The sequence below is a fragment of the Drosophila mauritiana genome, chromosome 2R (assembly GCF_004382145.1).
Source record: "Drosophila mauritiana strain mau12 chromosome 2R, ASM438214v1, whole genome shotgun sequence".
Classification (NCBI taxonomy): domain Eukaryota; kingdom Metazoa; phylum Arthropoda; class Insecta; order Diptera; family Drosophilidae; genus Drosophila; species Drosophila mauritiana.
In genome coordinates, this window is record NC_046668.1 from 9,275,577 (window position 1) to 9,295,222 (window position 19,646).

The window sequence follows — 19,646 nt, forward strand, 5'->3', positions numbered from 1 at the left end:
ATTGGTCAAATGAATAGGAATTTTAAGCGAACAATCATTGATAACGTCGTAAGGTTATTACAAAAGCAACCCTGTTTTTTTCTTTCTTACACAACACTAGATTTCTAATTAAAAGGAAGTGGAAAATGCTGTAATCAGTATATCACTAAATGGATATCAATGGATCTATGGTATCAAATCCTATGGTACTCTCACATTAAATGTCTCTAGTGAACAGCTGCACATTTTTCTTGCCGGTTACATGTGCTCCCACAACGAAAAGCAAGTGAAAGCCATTCACTTTTATCATTTACCAAAAAGTACCCCAAAAATATCGATATTTATTTCGACTAATGATAAATACGATTTCTTTCTTCGTTTTCGTTTGCATTGAACTGGAAATGTATTTTGACAGGCGAGCGAATATATAAATTGCCGGCAAAATATATGCGGAGAAGGCCAAAGTCGACTTACCTGGCCATGTTACGTCCTTGAAAGCTTTCTACTGTTTGTCCTTCGTTGCGGTCGCAATTTCAACTGAAATCAACATGCAGGATGACGATGGTGCTCCTCTAACTACCCCTGCTCCCTTTTATCCTGCTCCCTATTCTGCTGCGGACTTTGTCCCAATATCCAGATGAAAGGCAGCCACTTAGATCGTTTGTCTCTGTCTTTTGGACCTGTTCCTTTCCCTTTCTCAGCCTCAGATGGTTGATTGAGTTTGAGATTTATGCCTTAAGTGCTGCTGGGGGATTTGTTATCTTGTCCTTTTTGGCCTGGCCTATACGCATAACGTTTGTTTGCCTTGCTTTCTTTTCGCTGGCTCTGATTCCGCTGAAAATGGTAGAATAAAAACAGTTTTATAGTTGATGATGATGCTGATGCAGATGATGATGATGATGATGCTCTGCGGTTTCCTTTTTGCTTTCAATTTACATAAGCAGCAGCATCATTAATATTGCAAATGTGTGTGTGGATGCACGGACAAAAATAATAACGTAAAACTAAAATCTTTGTACGAACTTTCAATTCAAATAATAGTTATTGTAATAATGATTATACATACACAAATACATTTACAATTAAATTATACAATTATCTTATAATAATCTTATATTTTAATACGAAATAACGAAATTTACTACGTATTAGATCCAGTCTTTAAATTAAAGTAAAATTATATAAAGTTAAATATGCATTAGACGTTGTTGAGCTCTGGAAATTGTGCCATATGTTTATGATTACTCATTTTAAATATTAAACAGTACTTCCCATTTTAATAAATTAATCTTATTTTTACTGTGTCTATGCGTGCCTGTTTTTGTTTCCTTTTGAGTTCGCTTTGAGCACTTCTGTAATTTCATTTCCATCCCTAACAAATTTAGCTCGTTGCAGACATTTATCATACGCCCTGTGTGCCATGCGTTCTTCCCACCATAAATCACTCACTTCTGCCTCTGCCGGTCTCCCTCTTCCCGTTAGGACTCCAATTTTCCAAATAAAAATGACCAAATGCAATTATAATACGCCATCCAAACAACTTTTAATGCCAACTGACAGCTGCCCATCGAAATGATTGTGTGTTGTTTTATGTTTCGTGCCGAATGTTATGGATTGTGAGTTGATTGATTGTTTAGGCCGGATTGTCCAGCTTAAAGAAGCTGTGTTCGGAAAAATGGAATATTTGGAATTTGAAAGCAAGAAAAGTTTGACCACCAATTAGTTTTCTTTGCTCAAGTCCAGTTTTGAAAATATTAAATTTCGAAAACTTCCGAAGATGAACATGTTTTATAATTATAACATTGCAGCATTGCTTGTGGCAGGTGTCCGAAATCTTGGTTTGGGTTTGAGGTACAAGTCCTGGGTCCGTAGCAGTTTTGGTGTTTCAAAAGCAAAACTTAAATCAATGTTCCAGCACTCCGAAACAAGAACGGGCCCCATATAAACAGCAGATGTACTATTGGAGGCCCAAAAAACACGCCCATTATCAGAACTCTTTTATGGCCGTTCCGCCCCCTGTTTGTGTCCCTGGAGAAAAGGGCTCGATTAGGGGCGATGGGCGGGGGCGTGTACTATCAGCTGTTTCCCATTATGACTTCAGCGGAAATACACAAGCAAGTGGAAAACAGTCGAGGAAAAGCGGAAGCAAAAAAAGGCCGCCACTGGCAATGCAAACACAGTAACACACTAAGACACAAGCAAAACTCGCTTACACACGCAAGGCGATAAAAATAAAGCGAAGCCCATGGAACGAGAGGCAAAAATTGGAACTAAATGCGTATACGTAATGTGATAGAACCCACCCACTAAAAAGGGAACTACGAAGTGATAAAACAATGGCAACGTTGACGACGGCGTTGGCACTTCTCAACAAACATTAAGTAAGGGAAAATAAGTTTTAAAAAGCTTTTTTTTTCGAAAAATATCAGAATAGAAATATAATATAGAAATCACAACCTATACTGTACCTAAATATTTTGTAGTTACTATTTTTCTTACTTTTTGTAGTTCACTCGATAAGGTTAAGCAAAAAATGCCAGCAAAAAGCAGAATCGAAAGGAAAAACAACTTTTCGTGGAAATGCCGTGGTGAAAATCGAAAACCGAGAAAAGCGAAAAACAAAAAATGCTATAACCACACAAAACTCACACATACAGACACATAAAGCTACTTAAGCCCGGACACATCGCACACATTCAAGCGAGGGGAACCCCCGTGACAGCTGCCATGGCAAACGTGCGAGAGAGACGAAAGCGGCGGTTGGTGCGACAGGGACGGTCAGAAACAAACAGTGGGACACGGAGCTTGTCACTTTATTTGGCTCGATTTCAATGCACTGCCGACTTGGGCATATTAGTATGCAAAACTGATAATCAATAGGCGACGACTCAATGCCCGACGCTCAGTGGAGATTATGGCGCAATTTGCATACGGGCATGTGCCATTCGAAGATGTCGCCACCCGTATCCCTTATGGCGGGAAATCCTCTGAATTCGTCCTCCCAATTCCCTCCAACGAAGGACTCGCTGTCGTTCAATTCAGCCAGACCACCGTACAGCGTACTAATGTTCGATGTGTGAAGCGCGATTTTTTACCCTTAATTGAAATACGGGATAATGACTCCAAAAAGCTTTCAGTCCAACTGGCCCTGCAACCATGGATTGCATAGATCAAACATTTGAAAGTGCAAGAAAGTTGCCTGAAAACTGTACAGGAAATCGCATTTTCGTCGCCAATGCCATATGTCGAACTTTAAAATTTGGTTTTCTTTAGCTTTAGCTTAAAAAACATAGTAAAATAAATTGTCACACTCATCGATTCTTAAACTAAAAGGAGAAATAAATTTGTTTTAAAATAAATATTTATTACACTTTTGACAAATGCAAACGTATATGCACTTTAGGTAGGTTTTCTCCAAAACATTTATTCATATACACCAGCATCTTTGTACCTATTGCTTTCCTAATATTTATGAAATGAGAGCAGGAAATACCATAAATATGAAACGCTATACCTTTTCATCGGTTCCTTACGACCTCTTCGCTGAAATTTTTCAATAACTCTCTGGGGATTTTATGGTCGCAATTTGCAATTTATCATCAATTTGATGTGCAAAGGGCCCGAACATAAAAGTGGCTCAAATGGTGAATGTAACAAAGGGCAATAACGGCGTATATGGCTGCACCAGGCGACTGACTAAGCCCCAACTAGATCCATAAGCGTAAAGCTTGATTTTCTATTGATTTCTGGTCAGAAGCTCGCTGCTCGCACCTGAAATTCTGAGTCAAATGCACCTGCTGCTCCTACACGGAGAGAAACGTCACACTATTTGAAAGATTAATGCGAGTACCGAATAAAGTTGAAGCCTTAAATTTATTTTTAATTATAATGCACCAGAAATATTTAACATTATTTTATGAGAATTTGTTTATGTTGATGTTGATTTGAAAAATTATGAAAATATTTTATTTTATAAATACACGACTCAAAAGCAAAAGTGATTGTTACTACAATTTTCTCCAAGTGTTCCTGACTTAACTCTTCAGCTGAATAGCAAAAACTATAGCATACTTATGGGCCGCTTTGAGAGTTGCCATAAGACGCTTAATAACTGTGAGTAGTGCCCAGCAGGGGCGTGGAGTAGGAGGGGACATGGCAAGGACATGGGCGTCGAATTGAGGATACTCCGTCCGATGTACGTGCCAATGGCCGTAGTCGCAGTAATAAACACACACGCACAGCCCAGTTAACACAGAAATATGCCCCAAAGTGTCAGGGCGGGCAAAACATGCGATGATGAGTGGGGAAAGCAGAGGAAATGCGGGGGGAGCCCAAGAAAATGGGAAATGGATTTTCAGTGGCCTTTGTAATTGTTGTTTTTTGTATTATTCTTGTTTTTCTTTGTTTTTTTTTTTATAATTACTGCGATAGAGCTGGTTTTTCTGTGTAAGTGTGTTGCTGTGGTAAGCACACATAACGGTAATTTAATTAACATACATAAACACTCACACCGGCACACATAAGGAGAATGTGGCACACAAAGAAAGGTGAATGGTGTTTGGAAGGGGGGAGGGGGGGGATTACTTCTTTGAGCACTTACGAATCGGTTTCACAAACTTTTCGACCCTTTGTAATCGATTTCTAAATGAGGGTCTAACGCGGTTTTAATTAAGATATTTATACTTTCGAAAAGCACTTGGCAATTTTAATTATTTTCAATAATTTCAATTCTTGATTTGATCAACAAGCGCACACGAATTTAGGCAATAACTTTTTATTCATTTGTAATTTTTGTAAATTTTTTTTATGCTTTAACTATACATCTTTGGAGGTGTGTGTGTTTACAGGTTTCTTTTTGATTTTATTGTGTTGGCATTTTGCTGCTTTGCCGCCGGATGTTGCACGTTTTGCCAGCACTTCCGCTTCCTGCTTTGCGACCGAACCAACCGTCGAGAAACGCGTTCCGCAAGCGAATAAACAAACGGACTTTCCACCGCACATTTGTCGCACTTCCACGGCCAGTGTTGCCGTGCTGCACGTCCTGCGCACTGCGCACGACGCGACCAGAGAGAGTTTCCCTCTCCCGCTCTCTTCGAAGTGCAACCTGCTGACGGAACATCTGTGTTTTTGTTATTATGCTGTAGCATTCAATTGCAATTGTGGCGACCGAACATCCAGGTATTTCAATTACACTCACTCGTGTGTCGGGGTCACCGAAAATAACTGCCGACTAATTGATGGCACACAAACGATTTAGGAGCTCATTTTGATTGATTATTGCGAACTGTACATAAATATGTATAAGTATGAACGTATACGTCCAGTAATTAATCTAATTTTTCATAGGAAAAGAAGCATAGATATCAAATATTTAACGAATTGCTATTGTCTAAGATAGTCGTATTCATCAGAGATTTATTTATTAATATGTTGAAAATATACAAATAATATAGAAAGATGATTTCTTCTAACCAACTATATCGGTCCTTAAATGTAAAAGTGGGTTATTACAATGACTTTTCTTTTTAATATTGGCTTTAAACCTGTTAAAATAATCAAAAATTGGTAACTAGCTGTTATACCGAAATAATGTCAATTTTAAGGAACCCGGTTTTTCGAAGCACAAATATCTGGCTAGGACAGCTCAAGTACAGCGCCCTTTTTGCAGGACGATTTGCACACAAGTGCAGGATTTTGTGCCTCGTCGACGGCGCTGCTTAATGTCAAGGTTTTTTGGCTGCTGTTGCAAGTGCAGCAGCAGCAGCAGGAAAAACAGAAAAACCAGAAACGGCCGAAAGAGAACGGCACGTGGCCAGCCCCCGGAACGAAAAGGGGCCAGAAAGGGGGTCGATTATGCCATTACCAGGGCAATCCTGCACCTTCCGCGCCCGGAACACCCAACCCCCTGCCAGTGTGCCGCGCATGAATGAGCAAAAATGCCGCGACAGACCCGATTCGAAAGCCAATGTCAAGTGCACGCGGCACAAGGATATGGAGGCGGGAGCACATTACAGGCAGCCTTCTGCCCCGCTGTCAGTTCCCCTTCCTCGCGGGCCTCAGTAGCTACAGTGGAGCTTCCATAAATCAACATTGGGCTTTCATTAATATTGAAATCCTTGATATGGTCTGGCTTATGATGACTCGCTTATAATAATACCAATTTTCATACATGGCTTAAGTTAGACATACACAAGCTCGACTGTACCTTGTTGTTGTGACCTCCAAATTGGCTGGCACACTCACCTAAATGGGAGTGTATCCATATTTTATGTGCCATCGTCCATAGACCCGAAAACTATCGCATGCATTGTGTCCTGGCACGACTTATTCCAACACCTCAGGCCCATTTCACTTGAGCACCAATTAGTGTTTATATGCTCAATATTTGCCAATATCAAACATTAGGTGCTTCGTCAATTAACTTGTTAATTAGATAAGCAATCGATTCTGAGGCTAGAAATGCTTTTGCACCGTATTATAATTGTTACTACATACATACATTAGTTCAAAAATCTCAAGAATAATGAACTTTTACTAAAACTAATTCCGTTCATCGGCTTTAAATAAAATAAAACAACTGTTTAAAAATAGTAAAAGTCATGTTAGTCATAGAAATAAAAAGGGCCCACACACAAAATGTAATATAAGATAAACGCCATTCTCATTTGATATTTATTCAATCTTGTGTATTATTTCATGTAAGTTTTGAACTTATTTATGTTAAATAACCTATTGAGAATAAAATACAATGTTTTCTTTTGTTCTTTACTGGCTGCAGAGGATTGGCTGCTTGGCATAACTTGTTTATTACTTCTTAAAAATTCTTCAAAAATCTCTGTATAACTTAGGCGTAAACTGATCATTTCGGCTAGTTTCGAGAACGGATTACCAAGGACAAAAATAAATTACATATCGCCTACTAAAACTAGAATCTACACCTAAGGAAGAGAACAGACCAATCCGTCTACGACCAGGTCTTGGGAACACTGAACGGCCCGAATCGTTCGTGGCTATCAACGCCCCGCACAGCGAAGAAATACCTCTGGTTCTCCTGGAACTGATTTAAAGTCACGGCCATGGGCAGCAACATAGCGCTGACATCGCCCACATGCCGCCAGCTATCCGTGCTGGGCTCGTGAATCGTCTCCTGGTATGCATAGATCTGGTACATTACGCACTCTGCGAACCGCGGGCTCGAATCCTCCAGAGTCCAGGATATAACGATACCAGTCTCTAGGAGACTAATCCGGATAACGGGTCGCGAAGGAGGCACCTTCCAGGCTGGATTGAAGGGCTGGGGAGGTGACGTGGGCAGTGGTGCAGGATGTGAGTATCTTAAACGAGATGCTGGAGGCGGGGTGTTCTCCGAACGTATCTGCATAGTTACGTTTGAGCCCAAGGAACTTCGCTGACCTTTGGATACGTTTGGAAATAAGTACGCTGAATATTTTGAATATAATGATTTTCCAACTCACCTCCTCCATTATTATGGACTAACTGTCGAGCATTTACGCGAGCCAATTGCATTGGAGAAGCTCGCACCACATTTCCGCCTCCACGTCCTCCTCTTATCGCTGCTGTCTGAGCATTCCGCTTAATCGCCGCATTGGATGCCTGACGCAAACGAGCGTTAGCCTCGATTTGTGCTTGGGCAGCCCTTGCCGCCGCAGCAGCCGCTGCATCATCCTCATCTGTGAGGTCAATGACTGCCTTCTCCTTGGGCTTGGCCGGCGTCAAGCTGGGCTCCTGCTGCTGTCCATGGCTGCCAGATCCCGACCCACTGCTGCTGGATGAGATTGGAACCGAGACCGTGGCCCCCGAAAGCGGTGGCTGCTGGGCGCGCACTTTAGTTGTGCACTTCGGCACCTGCTTGGCAGGACTCGCACCTGGCGTGGGACCGGAACTAGGTCGAGGTCTGCAATATGAAACAATTGTAAGTTAGTAATGTGAATATGACATGAGGAATTTAAGATCTCGGCGATTATACGGACGGACATAAAAAATTGATTTGACAAGAATATTTATATACCGGTAACGCATTGTATTTACCTATTTGGGTTATTACCCCAACGAGTAATGCCTAAAGATTCATTAGCAATACAATATACTGGAATGTTAAGAAAAAAGAGTTCCCCGAGTATCAGATACCCGTTACTCAGCTAGTCGAAGTGTGAACGTTCAATTTTTTTGATTTTTTCTGGCATAAATATGGAAGTTTTCTAGTATACCTTTTTACTGTACAAGTAAAGGGTATAAAAATTCGCTATTATCTATGAGTCTATTTACCTAATTGGGTCTGAAACGATTCATAATAAATTGCTAGTTGTAAACTTCTGCACAAGCGTGGAATTCGCTTTTAATCGAAGAGGACATTTAGGATTATACTCACAGTATGAACTGTTGCTGCGCCTGTTGTTGTTGCAGTTGTTGTTGCTGCTGTTGTCTTTGCGCCAAGAAAGCGGCTGCTGACATCCGGCCACGCATGACGCTTTTATTAATCGCATTGGCCACCGCTGAAGTCGTGGAGCCAGGTGTTCCCGTGTGCTTGGAGGCGTGCATTGTCCTTTGAGCTATAGGCGGTGGGGGCTGCAGACGTTGGACGCTGGCCTGATTCGTGAGCATTGGCCCGGGCTGTAAGTTAGTAGGTACCGGTCGATGGGGCGTGACCTTCTGCATGCAGCCCCGTCGCACAGGTGGCGTGACACTAGCCGTGGCCAAGGATGGAGATGACCGTGCTGCTGGCTGCTGCTGTTGGGGATTGGAATTCTGAGAGACGCTGACGCCCGCACCCGTTTCCGATGAGGATGTGGATGGTCCAAAGGGAGGCGGAGGAGGTCTTGGTCGCACGGACGCACGCGTCGGAGAGGTGCTGGCCTTGGGTGGCGTTCCGCTGGGCGGAGCCAACACGCTGCCAGCAGCATGCGTTGGCTCTGGAGCGGCGACGGTGGGCTTTATGGCCTTGAACGGAATGCCCACCTGAAGACCAACAGCTCGTGTTATCCGCACTGGAGCGGTGAAATGAGAGTTCTTAGCCTCCAAGTCCTTAAGCACACGCTTGTGCACCGTCTCCAAATCCAGGAATTGCTTCGACACCTCGGCAATCTTGCGGCGATAATTGACGAGAGTGCTCTCGCATTTTTCCAGCTGCATACGTATTTCTGCGAAATCACTTTTAACCATCATCGCCTCGACGACCTTCTGCAGCACCAGCTCCTCCAGGTCGTCACGGGTCATTGTGTCGAAACTACGTCGGAAGGTCTTAAAGAATTCCAAGCGCAGAGGCTTAACATTCTGTTTAATTTCTGGAACGGGGTTAAGGTCGAAGTCGAGTTTCTTTTCGACTTCTTTTTTGGGGGATTCTTCTTTGTCATCCTGTCCACCCATATCAATGTGTAGCGTGCCTTCGTGGGAGCTATTTGAGTCGGAGTCTTCAGTCCTAGCTTTCTTATTGGGTATTTCCTCCTGAGGGCTGCTGTCCAGATGTTCATGGCTCCGCTTGGTTACATCCTTCAAACCATCCTTTGCTCTGCTGAGTTTTGGTGATGCATCTTGATTCGTCTCCGTTTCGAATTCATTTTTTTCATCGGTACTGCGACGCAGCCGTTTTGGAGCCGAGTCTTCCGTGTACTCGGCGGGTCGCAATAGATTGCTGGAATTACTGTTCCCATCTTCTGCGGCAGTTTGCTTTACCACATCATGGGTCTTCAGTTTCTCAAACTGATCGCACGCATTGTCGGAGTTGTCTATTTGTAGGTCCTTAGCTTCACCTGATTCTGTAGTGGACTCATTGGAAAGTTCTTTTAAAGCTGTTTCCTTTTGGGTAGTTTGAACTTCCTTTTCTGGTATCTTATTCTGCGGTGTTTCATCCTCATCCTCGGAGACGAGAACAACTTCGTCATCCTTAGCTTGTGGTTTCACAGAATTTTCATTCGTTGGATTGGCTGTGGTGCCCACATTTTCGGTCTTCTCCAGGGGTTCAAAGAATATAACTTCGTCATCGGACTCCGTCTCTTTGGTCTCCTCTTCAACAGCCGTTGATTCCTTGCTTTCTAAATGCTTTAAATTTCCATCAGTAGAAATTTCGCATACTCCATTTGTCGTGGGTTCCTTGTCGCCTTCTGGTTCATCCTCTGCAGCCTTCTTTTCTTCTATCCCTACAACCTTTCTGACCGCTTCTACAAGCAAATCATCTATGGTTGTGTATTTCATTTCTTGGGCTTGAGTTCTAGCATCAAATTCCTTTTGGACTTTCTTTTTGGGATCTTCTGTTTCTTCACCTTCGATCACCACAGGTTCCTCAAGCTCTCCAGTCTGTTCTATTTCCTTTTTATTTTCTGGCTCTTCTGTGTCCTTAACATCTTCAACATCCTGGGATGGGTTTGGATCTTCCTTTCCCTTGGTGTCTCCCAGTATCTCTGCTCTTTTCGACGCTTGTATGGTTTTCATCTCCGGCTTTTCTTTTTCCTTCGCCTCTTCTGAATCTTTTGCTTTCTTGCAGTAGCCAGGCTCTTCTTTTTCCTTGTGCCCTTCAAGTTCCTCGGATTCCTTGGATTCATTCGGTTCATCGATTTCCATTGACTCTTCGCTCTGGATTGGGATAGACTCTTTCGATTTTTCGGTTACCTCGTCTCCAACTAAAATGGGTTCGTCTCCAACTAACATGGGTTCGTCTCCAACTAACATGGGTTCGTCACCTTCTGTTAAATGTTGATCAGTTTTGACAGGCTCATATTCGGCCGCACTCGCGGACTTTTCTGAGATAATACTTTGCAAATTCAATGATTTCTTCGCAGAAACCTTACCGTGAGTAACGACTTCGGTATCTTCTGTGTTAGCTGCAGTTTCCTCGACCTCCGATTCCGTTTCGCAAGGCACACATTCACTCGACGAATCTAAATCTATAACCTCAGTGTTGGGTTTTTCATTTTCCTTAATTATATCATCGTCATCAGATGAAATATCTTCTAAGTCATTGGCAGAAGAGTTATCTTCCGTGTTTAGTTTTTTGCTTGGCTTTACCTTCTTGGAGTCCTGAGAGGAAAAGACATCAAACTCGTCGGCACTCGAAATACAGTCTAAAGCATGCATAAACACATCTTCTGTTGATGTATTTTTACCGTCTTTTTCAATGTTATCCGCAGTATGGGCTGCGACTTCATCTTCTTCCTTTGACTTTAATATTTCATCTGAATCAGCTAAATCTTCGGTTTTCTGTGTGGATTCTTTGGCTGAAGCGTGTTCTTCATTTTCTTCTAATTTCTCCTCAGTCTTTAACTCAGAATCAGGATCGATGCACTCTGCTCCTTCTAGAGAATTAAGCACATCTTCACCTTCTTCTTCTTCTTCTGGTTTTTCTTTTTGCTCTTTTAGATTTTTGTCCGTATCACCAGCTGTTCTCTTCTTCGCCGACACAGAGTCGCATTCCTCGCCTCTATCGAGTAAATCAATATCATCGGAATTTTTGGGACTACAATCCACAATAGAGCTAATCTTGTCCAGAAGAGCGTCCAAATCGCTACCTGGATTACGCTCTCGGTCCGATATCTTTTTTGGTTTGTCAATAACTTTGACGTTATCGGAGCTATCGACGCCATTGGTTAGCTCACAAAGATCCACTTCACCCACAGACGTTCGACTGGATTCATTGAGAATGGCTGTAATTCAGATATCGATATATCCCAAATGGACTTATCCAAATAACTAAGTGGCACTTACCAGGGGTGGAGTGAGGTTCCACTTCATTGCCGAGCTCTGAGGATAGGGTTCGCATCAAAGCTTCCTCTGTAGAGAGTTCCTTCAGTTCCATGTTCTGGCTTACTCCCATCATTTTGACAGTTTTTGACGATTTACTTAATCGTCATTGGATGGCTGAAAGTAAATCTATATTATAGTTCACGACGTATGTTGACAACTCTGGGATATGACAACCCTGTCACAAACCTGCTCCCGTCCCATTTTTTAAAAAAACAAATTCAATCTCCTTAAAAAATTTCTTTAAAATAGCTTTTAAAAGAAAGCTCCCGAAAAGCTTAGTTCACCATTTTCGCTAATCAAAATGCTAATGCAATAACTTGAGAATGTTGGTCTTGACTTATGATGTTCTTATCATCCTTTGACTATGGAACATCCATACTCAAAGGTAACATTGCAGTAGGTGCTTCGTATATTTTAGAGCTAGAAAGGACTTCAAAATTAATTCGGGAAAGCGGTTTATGAGGTTTGGCGGAGTCTTAATAAAATAAACCGCTTCCCCGAATTCATTTTGAAGTCCCTTCTAACTCTAAAATATACGTAGCACTAACTGCAATGTAATCTTTAAGTATGGATGTTCCATAGTCAAAGGATGATAGGAACATCATAAGTCAAGACCAACATTTTTTTTTTTTTTTTTCTTTTTTTGGGTTTGGTTCGGTGTGTATCTACTCCGTTGTGATTGTTCTTGTTGTTAGTAGTCTTAAGCGTTCGTCGCTTTCCGAACGCAACAATAACTACACGATTGTAGCGAAAAGACAAAGCAAAGCGACGATAAATATTCGTGCAAGGGAAAAAAGTGTGTGACGAAAAATGCGAATATGGGGAGAAAGAGCAAATTAACTAGGTAGCAGTTAATTAATCTATGCTCAAAATTTTAGAGTCTAAAGTGACACAGACCTGCATATAATAGTTTTCACTATCGAAAGTGAGGTTATGTTGAGTTTGTTGGGTTTTTACGTGATATCGTAAATGCACATGTAATACTTATATTGAGTTGAGTAACTTACACGTTTAAACTTCCTGATACCCTGTTTACGATTTATTTTGATTTGGCTACACTCAAAGAAATCAAAATGACTTCAACATCTCGCCGCGTTTAATGCAAAAATGAACGAGGTGAACGCCAAACCAGCTCTCGGCGAACGAAAATGAGAGCGAGAGAGTAAACAGCTGAGAGCGGTAAAAGCGGCAGGGGCGTACGGGTAAGCAAGGGGGAGATAGTCGCCGGGAGGGCGTGTCTCGGGATGATATGATAAGATTCGATAATGTAATTCTACCCGGAGTTTAAGGAAACCACATTCACATCTTAAACTTTAACTTTCGCGAAAAATTGGGCAAAGCTAAAGTCGTTTGTGCTCTATGGCAAGTTGGCAGTCTCTTTTGGTATGGCAGTTTCTCCATAAAATTAAAAAATAAAAACAATTGGGGATGGTATAAAAATCGAAATGAGGTGAGAAGGGATCCTCATTGAATCAAAAAACATTGTTTGATAACAACGAAAAAAGCAAAGCGTTTAATAATAACGCAAATAGAACGCGTTTTGTTGGTCGCGAGCGGCAGGGTGTGATGAGGAAACAGGCAGTAAGAGCGGGACGACTATATGTTTACAATTAATGGGGGAGCATTATAAGTAAAGAACATTATGGAATATCTATTTCTTAGTGCAACTACACACAGCTCCAACCAGAGTTAGTAAATAAAATAGATGACTTGTAGATGTAGATGGAGGCCGAATGCAAAGAGTATGTGGAATTAGCGAAGGCTGAAGCAAAAATGTAACAGAATGTAACCCTGTCAAAAAAAGTAACTTTCCAAACTTTCAAAACTTAGAACCTAGAGTCCGTCCGTCCTTCTGGTCTTTTCAAAACGAACTTAGGACCTTGCCAGGATACCGGTTTTGTAGAAAGTTGCGGAGTGAGCAGGATGGAAAGAGAGAGCGGGCGGAGAGTAATTGCAAGAGAGAGCAAGAGGCCAAATTTATATATGCACGTGGCTATATATATTTGCCTGTATGTAGGAATTGAATAAAGTTCGCGTAGCGCCGAACAGAGCACGACAAAGATACAGCAGCAGGCCGAAAGCAACAACTACAACACCGGGCAAACAAAAATCGAGGCATAAAGTCGTTGTTTTTGTGGATGAAATGCTAAAACCGGCGATTTTGGCTATATTAAAGGAATTGATCCTAGGAGCTATTGACATTGGATCATGGCATTTCGACTTGCTCCGATGGCAATATTTTATTTCAAGATGCTTAGGTCCATTAAAACCGTTGCTTATACACACAAATGTAGATAACAAACATGTTTAGGTGTCGTATTTTTGCAACTAAAAGTATCTATGGGCCAATTTATCGTCTTTAAAGTTCGGTCTTGTATTTAAGCCCGTGTTGGGCTCTATGTCTATTATAGCTGTCCCGCTCTAACACCCGCACACACACCAGTTAAGTTCGTTGTAGCAACGGCACATCGGTGTGAGCGTGTATGTATATCAGAACGTGTATGTGTGCGATTTTGCAACGCATTTACATTCTTTTTAGGTTACGTATCGATTTTGATGCAGAGTGAGGTTAGGTCGAAAAACATCCAAGTTTTTGCATGTTCTACGAAAGCAAGGACATTTTTGAAATCCCCTCTGCGCCCTCTGCACGTTTCTGGTATCAGACTTTCGATAACGACAAAACCCCGAAAAACATAAAACGAGCAGGTTGCAAGCAGAAGCAAAAGCAAAACGGGCAGCGTTTTTATTCACCTATTGTACAATTTTATGTTTTCAGGGTTGCCAGGTATGCATGATGTTTATCATGAATATAAAATAAAATGCGTTGTGCCCGATTAAGCGCAAAACAAATGTCTTTAAATGTATAATTGAGACCATGCTGTCGGGCAGGGTTGCCACCGGCAGGTCATTTTTTGTCCTATTGCTATGGCATTGCGGTAGATTGTGTCGCCTATATGTCAGTAGTCTAGTCTAAAATATAGCGTAGTAACAAATCTAGATATATAGCAGATTTCGCCTGATTTGCAAATCGCGGTCACTTGACAACCCTGAAAACACAAATGTCTTTAAAGAGATTCGTACCATATCTGGCGTATGGTGCCCATACCCAGCCCAAATAAAAAAAAAAAACTTTCAAAAACCCGTAAACAAACCCAAACTCCAAGTGAACCATTCGATGGGATCATAATATTGCAGGGTATTTAAATAAAATTATAAATATAACATAAAATGAATAAAAAAAAAACTGCACTTACCTTTCTACGACTCGATAAACTCGTTTATTAACTTATCTAGTAGCGAAAACTATTGAAATATAACTTGTGGTTCATCGGCTACTATCAAATGTCAATGATTTGAATGAATTTAACAGCTTTTCCGAGATTTGTTTACAATTCGCAAGCAACTCCGCTTCTTATGACCTTAAGCGACGTAGAATGAAACACAGACTAAATTCGGACAACAACAGAAAGTGCCGAAAAGAACTAGTCTATGCACAACTGGTTCCGAAGAGCAGCGCCCAGATTGCAAGCTAGCGGCACTTGCAATAGAGATTGGCGCGTGATTCCGGATGCCGATTAATGCTATGCATCGTGAAGGGATTTATTATGGTTTTATTACGTTTCTAACAATACTTATTATTTTTGAATTTATTTAGGTTAGTTTTTGGTAAACCTTATTTTTTCTTATATTCAACATTGCATTTTTATGCGTCTTTTTCTTTATTCTTAACATTGATGAACGGATATTTTGCTAAATATAACGTAAACTAGGTACTTAATCATTACGATAGTGATATTATAAAAGGATGTATATTTAATAGCTGTGGTAAATCTCCATTTGTATTGTATTTTTATACAAAATAACAAACGTCATGCTGTATAGGCACGTGTACATCCCTAGTTTGGAACCAAACTAAATCTTATGTTATTACTAGGGATGCATAGCTGAATTTTTGATTCATGGGAGCAGAACTATTAAGTTGCCAGTTGGAACTACAACGTGATCTCCACTGTCCCTTATCTTGCTTTAAACTGAATTTTATTGACAAATATGTTCGGCCCGCTTAAGTAATGTTAAGTTCTTATTAAATACAGCTGTGAACATTGCAAAAATCGTGTTATTTTCGTTAATTGCTCCAATGGGTGAACTAGTGAACGGAGTCAGCATGTGCCAGCCCTGAATTCGGCTTTGTTGTACTAGCTCCAGTTCCGGAGCTAGTGAACCAATACCCAGCGGAACAAAATAAAAACATCTGTAGATTATAGGTTAATTTGTTTTATAATAACAAATGCGGGAAGTATTCAATTAAGATGAGCAATTTGCTGAATTTCGCCCTGCGGCAGGGCGTCAACTCCATTAAGCGCCTTAGCCTCCAGAGTTTCAGACTGGCAGCTCCGGCCATTGTAACTAAAACGCCGGTCAGTTCCACGATAAAGAGGTTCTCCTCCCAAGCCGCCCCCTTCGATGTGAACACCAGTGTCCCCAAGGACGTAATACTTTTTAAGTATGAGAACCCCCGATTCTACCAGATGCTTAACTTTTTCGGGGTCTGTCAGTTTGTTTTCTGGACATATCTCTCGCACTTCGCCTTCACGACACTTAAGGATGCTCCAGTGGTGGAAAAACCCGGAGAGGAGCTGAAGTGGTTCCAGCGCATAAATCTGGGCGATAATAAGTACAGAAATGGCATCACAGCCTGTAGCTTTCTGATAGGTAAGAGTGTTTAAGTACTATCTCGGCGAGCCGCAAATAAAACTCAACCAACATTTTAGGATATGGCATACTGTTTGCTGTCTGGATGTTTACCCTGCGATCGGTGCGTTTTCTTATCTTGAGAAAGGGTGGTCAGAGCGTTTCCTTTGTGACCTACGGTCCCTTCAACCGCAATCGCATTATGACCGTGCCATTGAAGTGCGTCTCCGCCGAGGAATCTCGGAACATGGCCAGGGTGCAGCTGCCCATTAAGGTGAAGGGCAAGACACTGTACTATGTCCTGGATATGCGTGGCGAGTTTCGGAATGCCGAGTTATTCGATTACACGGCGGGCCTCAAGCGCCGCATTTAAAGGCAGTTTTGTTGTTTCGTAGCTTATTATTTGTAAATAAAGGTGTAAACTAATTAAAACTAAACTGTGGCCTAGTAAATGGGCTCCGGCTTCTGGGTGAGGAGCAGTCCAAAGCGCTTCTTGATGGTCAGTCTCTGGCGGGAGTACTTATCCTCCGGCGAAAAACGTGCTGGGTGAGCAGACAGTGTGGGACGACCATCCTCGGTGCGTTTCTAGAAGAGCAACAAGTTGTATCTTTGCTGGGTAATACATATAGGTTTTGATGACAACTTACCTTCAGGGTGTAAACGCGATCGCCGTTTTCGTTAATTGTGTACATTAGATACATTTTTGCAGTTTGAGAATTGTTTTTCCGTAGTCAAAGAAGAAGAAAATAAAACACGTGTGGCGTGCGTTGCAATGTGTTACCAGGCTTAAAAAAGAATAAGCGCTAAATAATCCAAATGAACAGAATAGTCAAGCCTCGAACCATAGCTAGAATTCCATTGCTATCGATTCACTTCCATCTCTAAACATATTTGTATAGAATATTTGGCGGACTTTCGTACACAATGTCAAATAAAGCGGACAAGCTGCACAAACAGGCTTTACGCGAACAACAGAAGCGTATCAAGCCCGGAGAATGTATGAAATATGTGCGGATGGTCATAGATGCCGGATTTCTGGGCATTCCCGTGGGCCAGGAGGCATTGCAGCAATTGAATTCAACGGGCTTAAAATATGAAATAAGGAGCTTGCCCGTGAGCCACTGCATCCTGTGGGAACGCAATGTTGGCCAGCAGACGATTGCTCTGGACAGCAGTCCCACCGGCCTGGATGACGCCTGGAAATCGGAAAACCAAGTGGTCCAGTGGCTATCCGAAAGCAGCTTCCAAAGAGCTGTAAGGGATCAAAGCCTTGTTTGTCTGGGACCGCGCTTGCAGACCTCATTTCCGGACTGCCAGTACACCATTGCCCTGCCAACGCTCCGTCACAGCAAGCATGGCAGCTCGGCCAGCCAGGACGCTCTGATCGAGATGCAGTTGCTCCAGGAGCTACACGTGGAGCAGCTCAATCAACCCGAAAGCCAGGATCTAGTGGCCCTGCTGCAGCGCTATACAAAAGCAATAGCCGAAGCTCCCTATAAAAAGCAACGCAACGAGACACTGGGAGGCTTCAAGAAGTACCTGGCCAACGACAAGAAGCAGTGCGTCCGTGTGGATCAGGGAAATGGTTACGGACGTCTCTGGCAGCAGCATCTGAATCGACTGCCAATGGTCACGCTGGAAGTGGCCGAGTCCATAATAGCGCAGTATCCCTGTCCCAAGAAACTGATCGATCACTTTTCCAGCGATCCACTGGCCGTCCAAAGTCTCGCCGATTTGAAGATCAAGCGATGCAATGGACCACAGCCTCTTCACACCGAGCGACGCATCGGAAATGTCCTCAGCAACAAACTGTATACATTGTATACTGCCAAGGATCCCACTACTCTGATCTAGGAAACTAAACTAAACGTTTTTAGCTTTAGAATCTGCTCATATATTAGCTTCCTAAAGTATGTACAATTAGAATTAGTTTTTAAGTTAAGAGCTAAGTATTTTACATTATTTTCTCATCGTATAAGGTATAATTTAAAAATCACAATGTTCCTATACACATAACTATGAATTCAATTAATTGTGGTTTGCACACCTGAAGAATTGATAATATGTCCGCTTGGAAGTCGGAACTCTGTGAACATTGGATTGGGCGCGATGAGGAGAATGAAGTAAGTGGTGGCCATGATGAAAAACATCAGTCCGTGCTCTACAGCGTGGCCAGAATCCGCGTGAATCCCAGGCAGGCGGAGACGATGGTCTGTCCTAGGCCCCAGATCATGGCGTATATGGGGGACATCGGCAGACTGGAGGCGCGATGCACAAAGGCGATGACCGCACTGCTGATGATGCCACTCGAGGCCGGGGAAAGGAACCCCATGACCAGGATCAGGATCGAGAAGAATCGTCCGAACTTGTGTTTCCGGAGCGTGAAGAAGGCCACCACGGCGGCGCAGGTGTGAATGAATATGGAGGAGAACAGGGCCCACAGAAAGACGTGGTACCACATTTCGCGAAACGTATTGAGGCGCGCCTGTGACCGGAGACCCATCACATCGGCGATGGTGTCCAACTCATCGGTGTCGTCCGAGAACATGGCTAAATCGTAGTCGATGGAAGCTGGCGTGGTATCCCTAGTTACTAGTTGCTAGTTATTGCTTTTCCGTTGGTCAGTTGAGTGCCCAGCCGCATGTCTGGTGGGGATTCCCTTCTTATAGCATGTATCAGCCAATATTCATAAACCTGCAAACAATAACACACTCCCTTCAGACTTGACCTTTTGGCATTTATTTATACTTACGCCAACACATGTGTGTGCTATTGGCCACACCCACACCACATTGGTTGTATTCTATAGCCGGATTTTGGTTGCAGTCTTTTCCAGTTGCTTGATCCTATTTAGCATGGCCTTAACTTCCGGTTAGCACTGTAGTTTAGCAAATGTTTGGCTTATTTTTAATTCGGTCAACAATCGATTGAACTTTCGTCACGGCACTCAATTAGCGCTCGGCTGGCGGCAGTGAATGCTAAATCGGGCTTAATTACCAGGCTACTGGTGTACGGCAGCCCTAACTCCGCATTTTGAGCAACACAAAGCACTTTTAGTTGGTTTAATTTAATTTTATATTGTTTTTGTCTGCGATTTACAATGGCAATGGGAATGGAACGTTTGGGAATGGGCCAGTTCTGATAAGCAAACAGCTGTGACTCACTTGCGAACTGGTTCCGGGCTCGCAGTGCAGCTCTAAATTATTCTATTCGAAATATCC

General features: G+C 42.4%; 6 protein-coding genes across 7 annotated transcripts in view; 2 read left to right on the forward strand and 4 right to left on the reverse strand.

Moving 5' to 3' along the window:
* The window catches only part of LOC117135421, a 60,299-nt gene extending 55,574 nt beyond the window's left edge, over positions 1 to 4,725 (reverse strand). The window contains exons 1-2 of the mRNA XM_033295576.1: positions 4,580 to 4,725; positions 454 to 813 (exon numbers count right to left, since the gene is read on the reverse strand). The gene's annotated coding sequence lies outside the window, so the exon portion shown is untranslated. The remainder of the gene's footprint in view (positions 1 to 453; positions 814 to 4,579) is intronic.
* A 1,912-nt stretch (positions 4,726 to 6,637) lies between these two features.
* Positions 6,638 to 15,183, reverse strand: LOC117136051 (activating transcription factor 7-interacting protein 1). Of its 2 annotated transcripts, none has more exons than XM_033296694.1 (5): positions 14,988 to 15,183; positions 11,695 to 11,847; positions 8,369 to 11,633; positions 7,455 to 7,894; positions 6,638 to 7,392 (listed from the first exon to the last, which is right to left on the reverse strand). In XM_033296694.1, the coding sequence occupies exons 2-5, from the start codon at positions 11,804 to 11,806 to the stop codon at positions 6,944 to 6,946; spliced, it is 4,266 nt and encodes a 1,421-aa protein (XP_033152585.1). In that variant the 5' UTR covers positions 11,807 to 11,847; positions 14,988 to 15,183; the 3' UTR covers positions 6,638 to 6,943. The 2 variants fall into 2 exon arrangements, with proteins under 2 accessions (XP_033152585.1, XP_033152586.1); XM_033296695.1 differs by lacking the exon at positions 14,988 to 15,183 and adding an exon at positions 12,741 to 12,827.
* Positions 15,184 to 15,947: 764 nt separating this feature from the next.
* Positions 15,948 to 16,862, forward strand: LOC117137698 (transmembrane protein 223). Its single transcript, XM_033299268.1, has 2 exons — positions 15,948 to 16,446; positions 16,506 to 16,862. The coding sequence occupies exons 1-2, from the start codon at positions 16,044 to 16,046 to the stop codon at positions 16,796 to 16,798; spliced, it is 696 nt and encodes a 231-aa protein (XP_033155159.1). The 5' UTR covers positions 15,948 to 16,043; the 3' UTR covers positions 16,799 to 16,862.
* LOC117137700 (H/ACA ribonucleoprotein complex subunit 3) lies at positions 16,805 to 17,201 on the reverse strand. The gene is made up of 2 exons (XM_033299269.1): positions 17,073 to 17,201; positions 16,805 to 17,010 (listed from the first exon to the last, which is right to left on the reverse strand). Exons 1-2 carry the CDS (start codon positions 17,124 to 17,126, stop codon positions 16,870 to 16,872), a joined length of 195 nt encoding a protein of 64 aa, XP_033155160.1. The 5' UTR covers positions 17,127 to 17,201; the 3' UTR covers positions 16,805 to 16,869.
* A 110-nt stretch (positions 17,202 to 17,311) lies between these two features.
* Positions 17,312 to 18,310, forward strand: LOC117137619 (crossover junction endonuclease EME1). The gene has a single exon (XM_033299150.1). It carries the CDS (start codon positions 17,350 to 17,352, stop codon positions 18,277 to 18,279), a length of 930 nt encoding a protein of 309 aa, XP_033155041.1. The 5' UTR covers positions 17,312 to 17,349; the 3' UTR covers positions 18,280 to 18,310.
* Positions 18,311 to 18,451: 141 nt separating this feature from the next.
* LOC117137624 (transmembrane protein 170A) lies at positions 18,452 to 19,558 on the reverse strand. The gene is made up of 3 exons (XM_033299155.1): positions 19,423 to 19,558; positions 19,178 to 19,303; positions 18,452 to 19,119 (listed from the first exon to the last, which is right to left on the reverse strand). The coding sequence occupies exon 3, from the start codon at positions 18,971 to 18,973 to the stop codon at positions 18,587 to 18,589; it is 387 nt and encodes a 128-aa protein (XP_033155046.1). The 5' UTR covers positions 18,974 to 19,119; positions 19,178 to 19,303; positions 19,423 to 19,558; the 3' UTR covers positions 18,452 to 18,586.
* Between the last annotated feature and the right edge of the window lie 88 nt (positions 19,559 to 19,646).

What these genes read in the sequence shown, in the direction of transcription:
- LOC117136051 (XM_033296694.1), bottom strand. Translation starts at nt 11,806, where the DNA reads ATGATGGGAGTAAGCCAGAACATGGAACTGAAGGAACTCTCTACAGAG. An exon ending in GGAACCTCACTCCACCCCTG is followed by an intron (nt 11,634 to 11,694) that starts GTAAGTGCCACT and finishes TCTGAATTACAG; the next exon opens with CCATTCTCAATGAATCCAGT. An exon ending in GCGCAGCAACAGTTCATACT is followed by an intron (nt 7,895 to 8,368) that starts GTGAGTATAATC and finishes TTCATATTGCAG; the next exon opens with ACCTCGACCTAGTTCCGGTC.
- LOC117137698 (XM_033299268.1), top strand. Translation starts at nt 16,044, where the DNA reads ATGAGCAATTTGCTGAATTTCGCCCTGCGGCAGGGCGTCAACTCCATT. An exon ending in AGCCTGTAGCTTTCTGATAG is followed by an intron (nt 16,447 to 16,505) that starts GTAAGAGTGTTT and finishes CCAACATTTTAG; the next exon opens with GATATGGCATACTGTTTGCT.
- LOC117137700 (XM_033299269.1), bottom strand. Translation starts at nt 17,126, where the DNA reads ATGTATCTAATGTACACAATTAACGAAAACGGCGATCGCGTTTACACC. An exon ending in ATCGCGTTTACACCCTGAAG is followed by an intron (nt 17,011 to 17,072) that starts GTAAGTTGTCAT and finishes TTGCTCTTCTAG; the next exon opens with AAACGCACCGAGGATGGTCG.
- LOC117137619 (XM_033299150.1), top strand. Translation starts at nt 17,350, where the DNA reads ATGTCAAATAAAGCGGACAAGCTGCACAAACAGGCTTTACGCGAACAA.
- LOC117137624 (XM_033299155.1), bottom strand. Translation starts at nt 18,973, where the DNA reads ATGTTCTCGGACGACACCGATGAGTTGGACACCATCGCCGATGTGATG.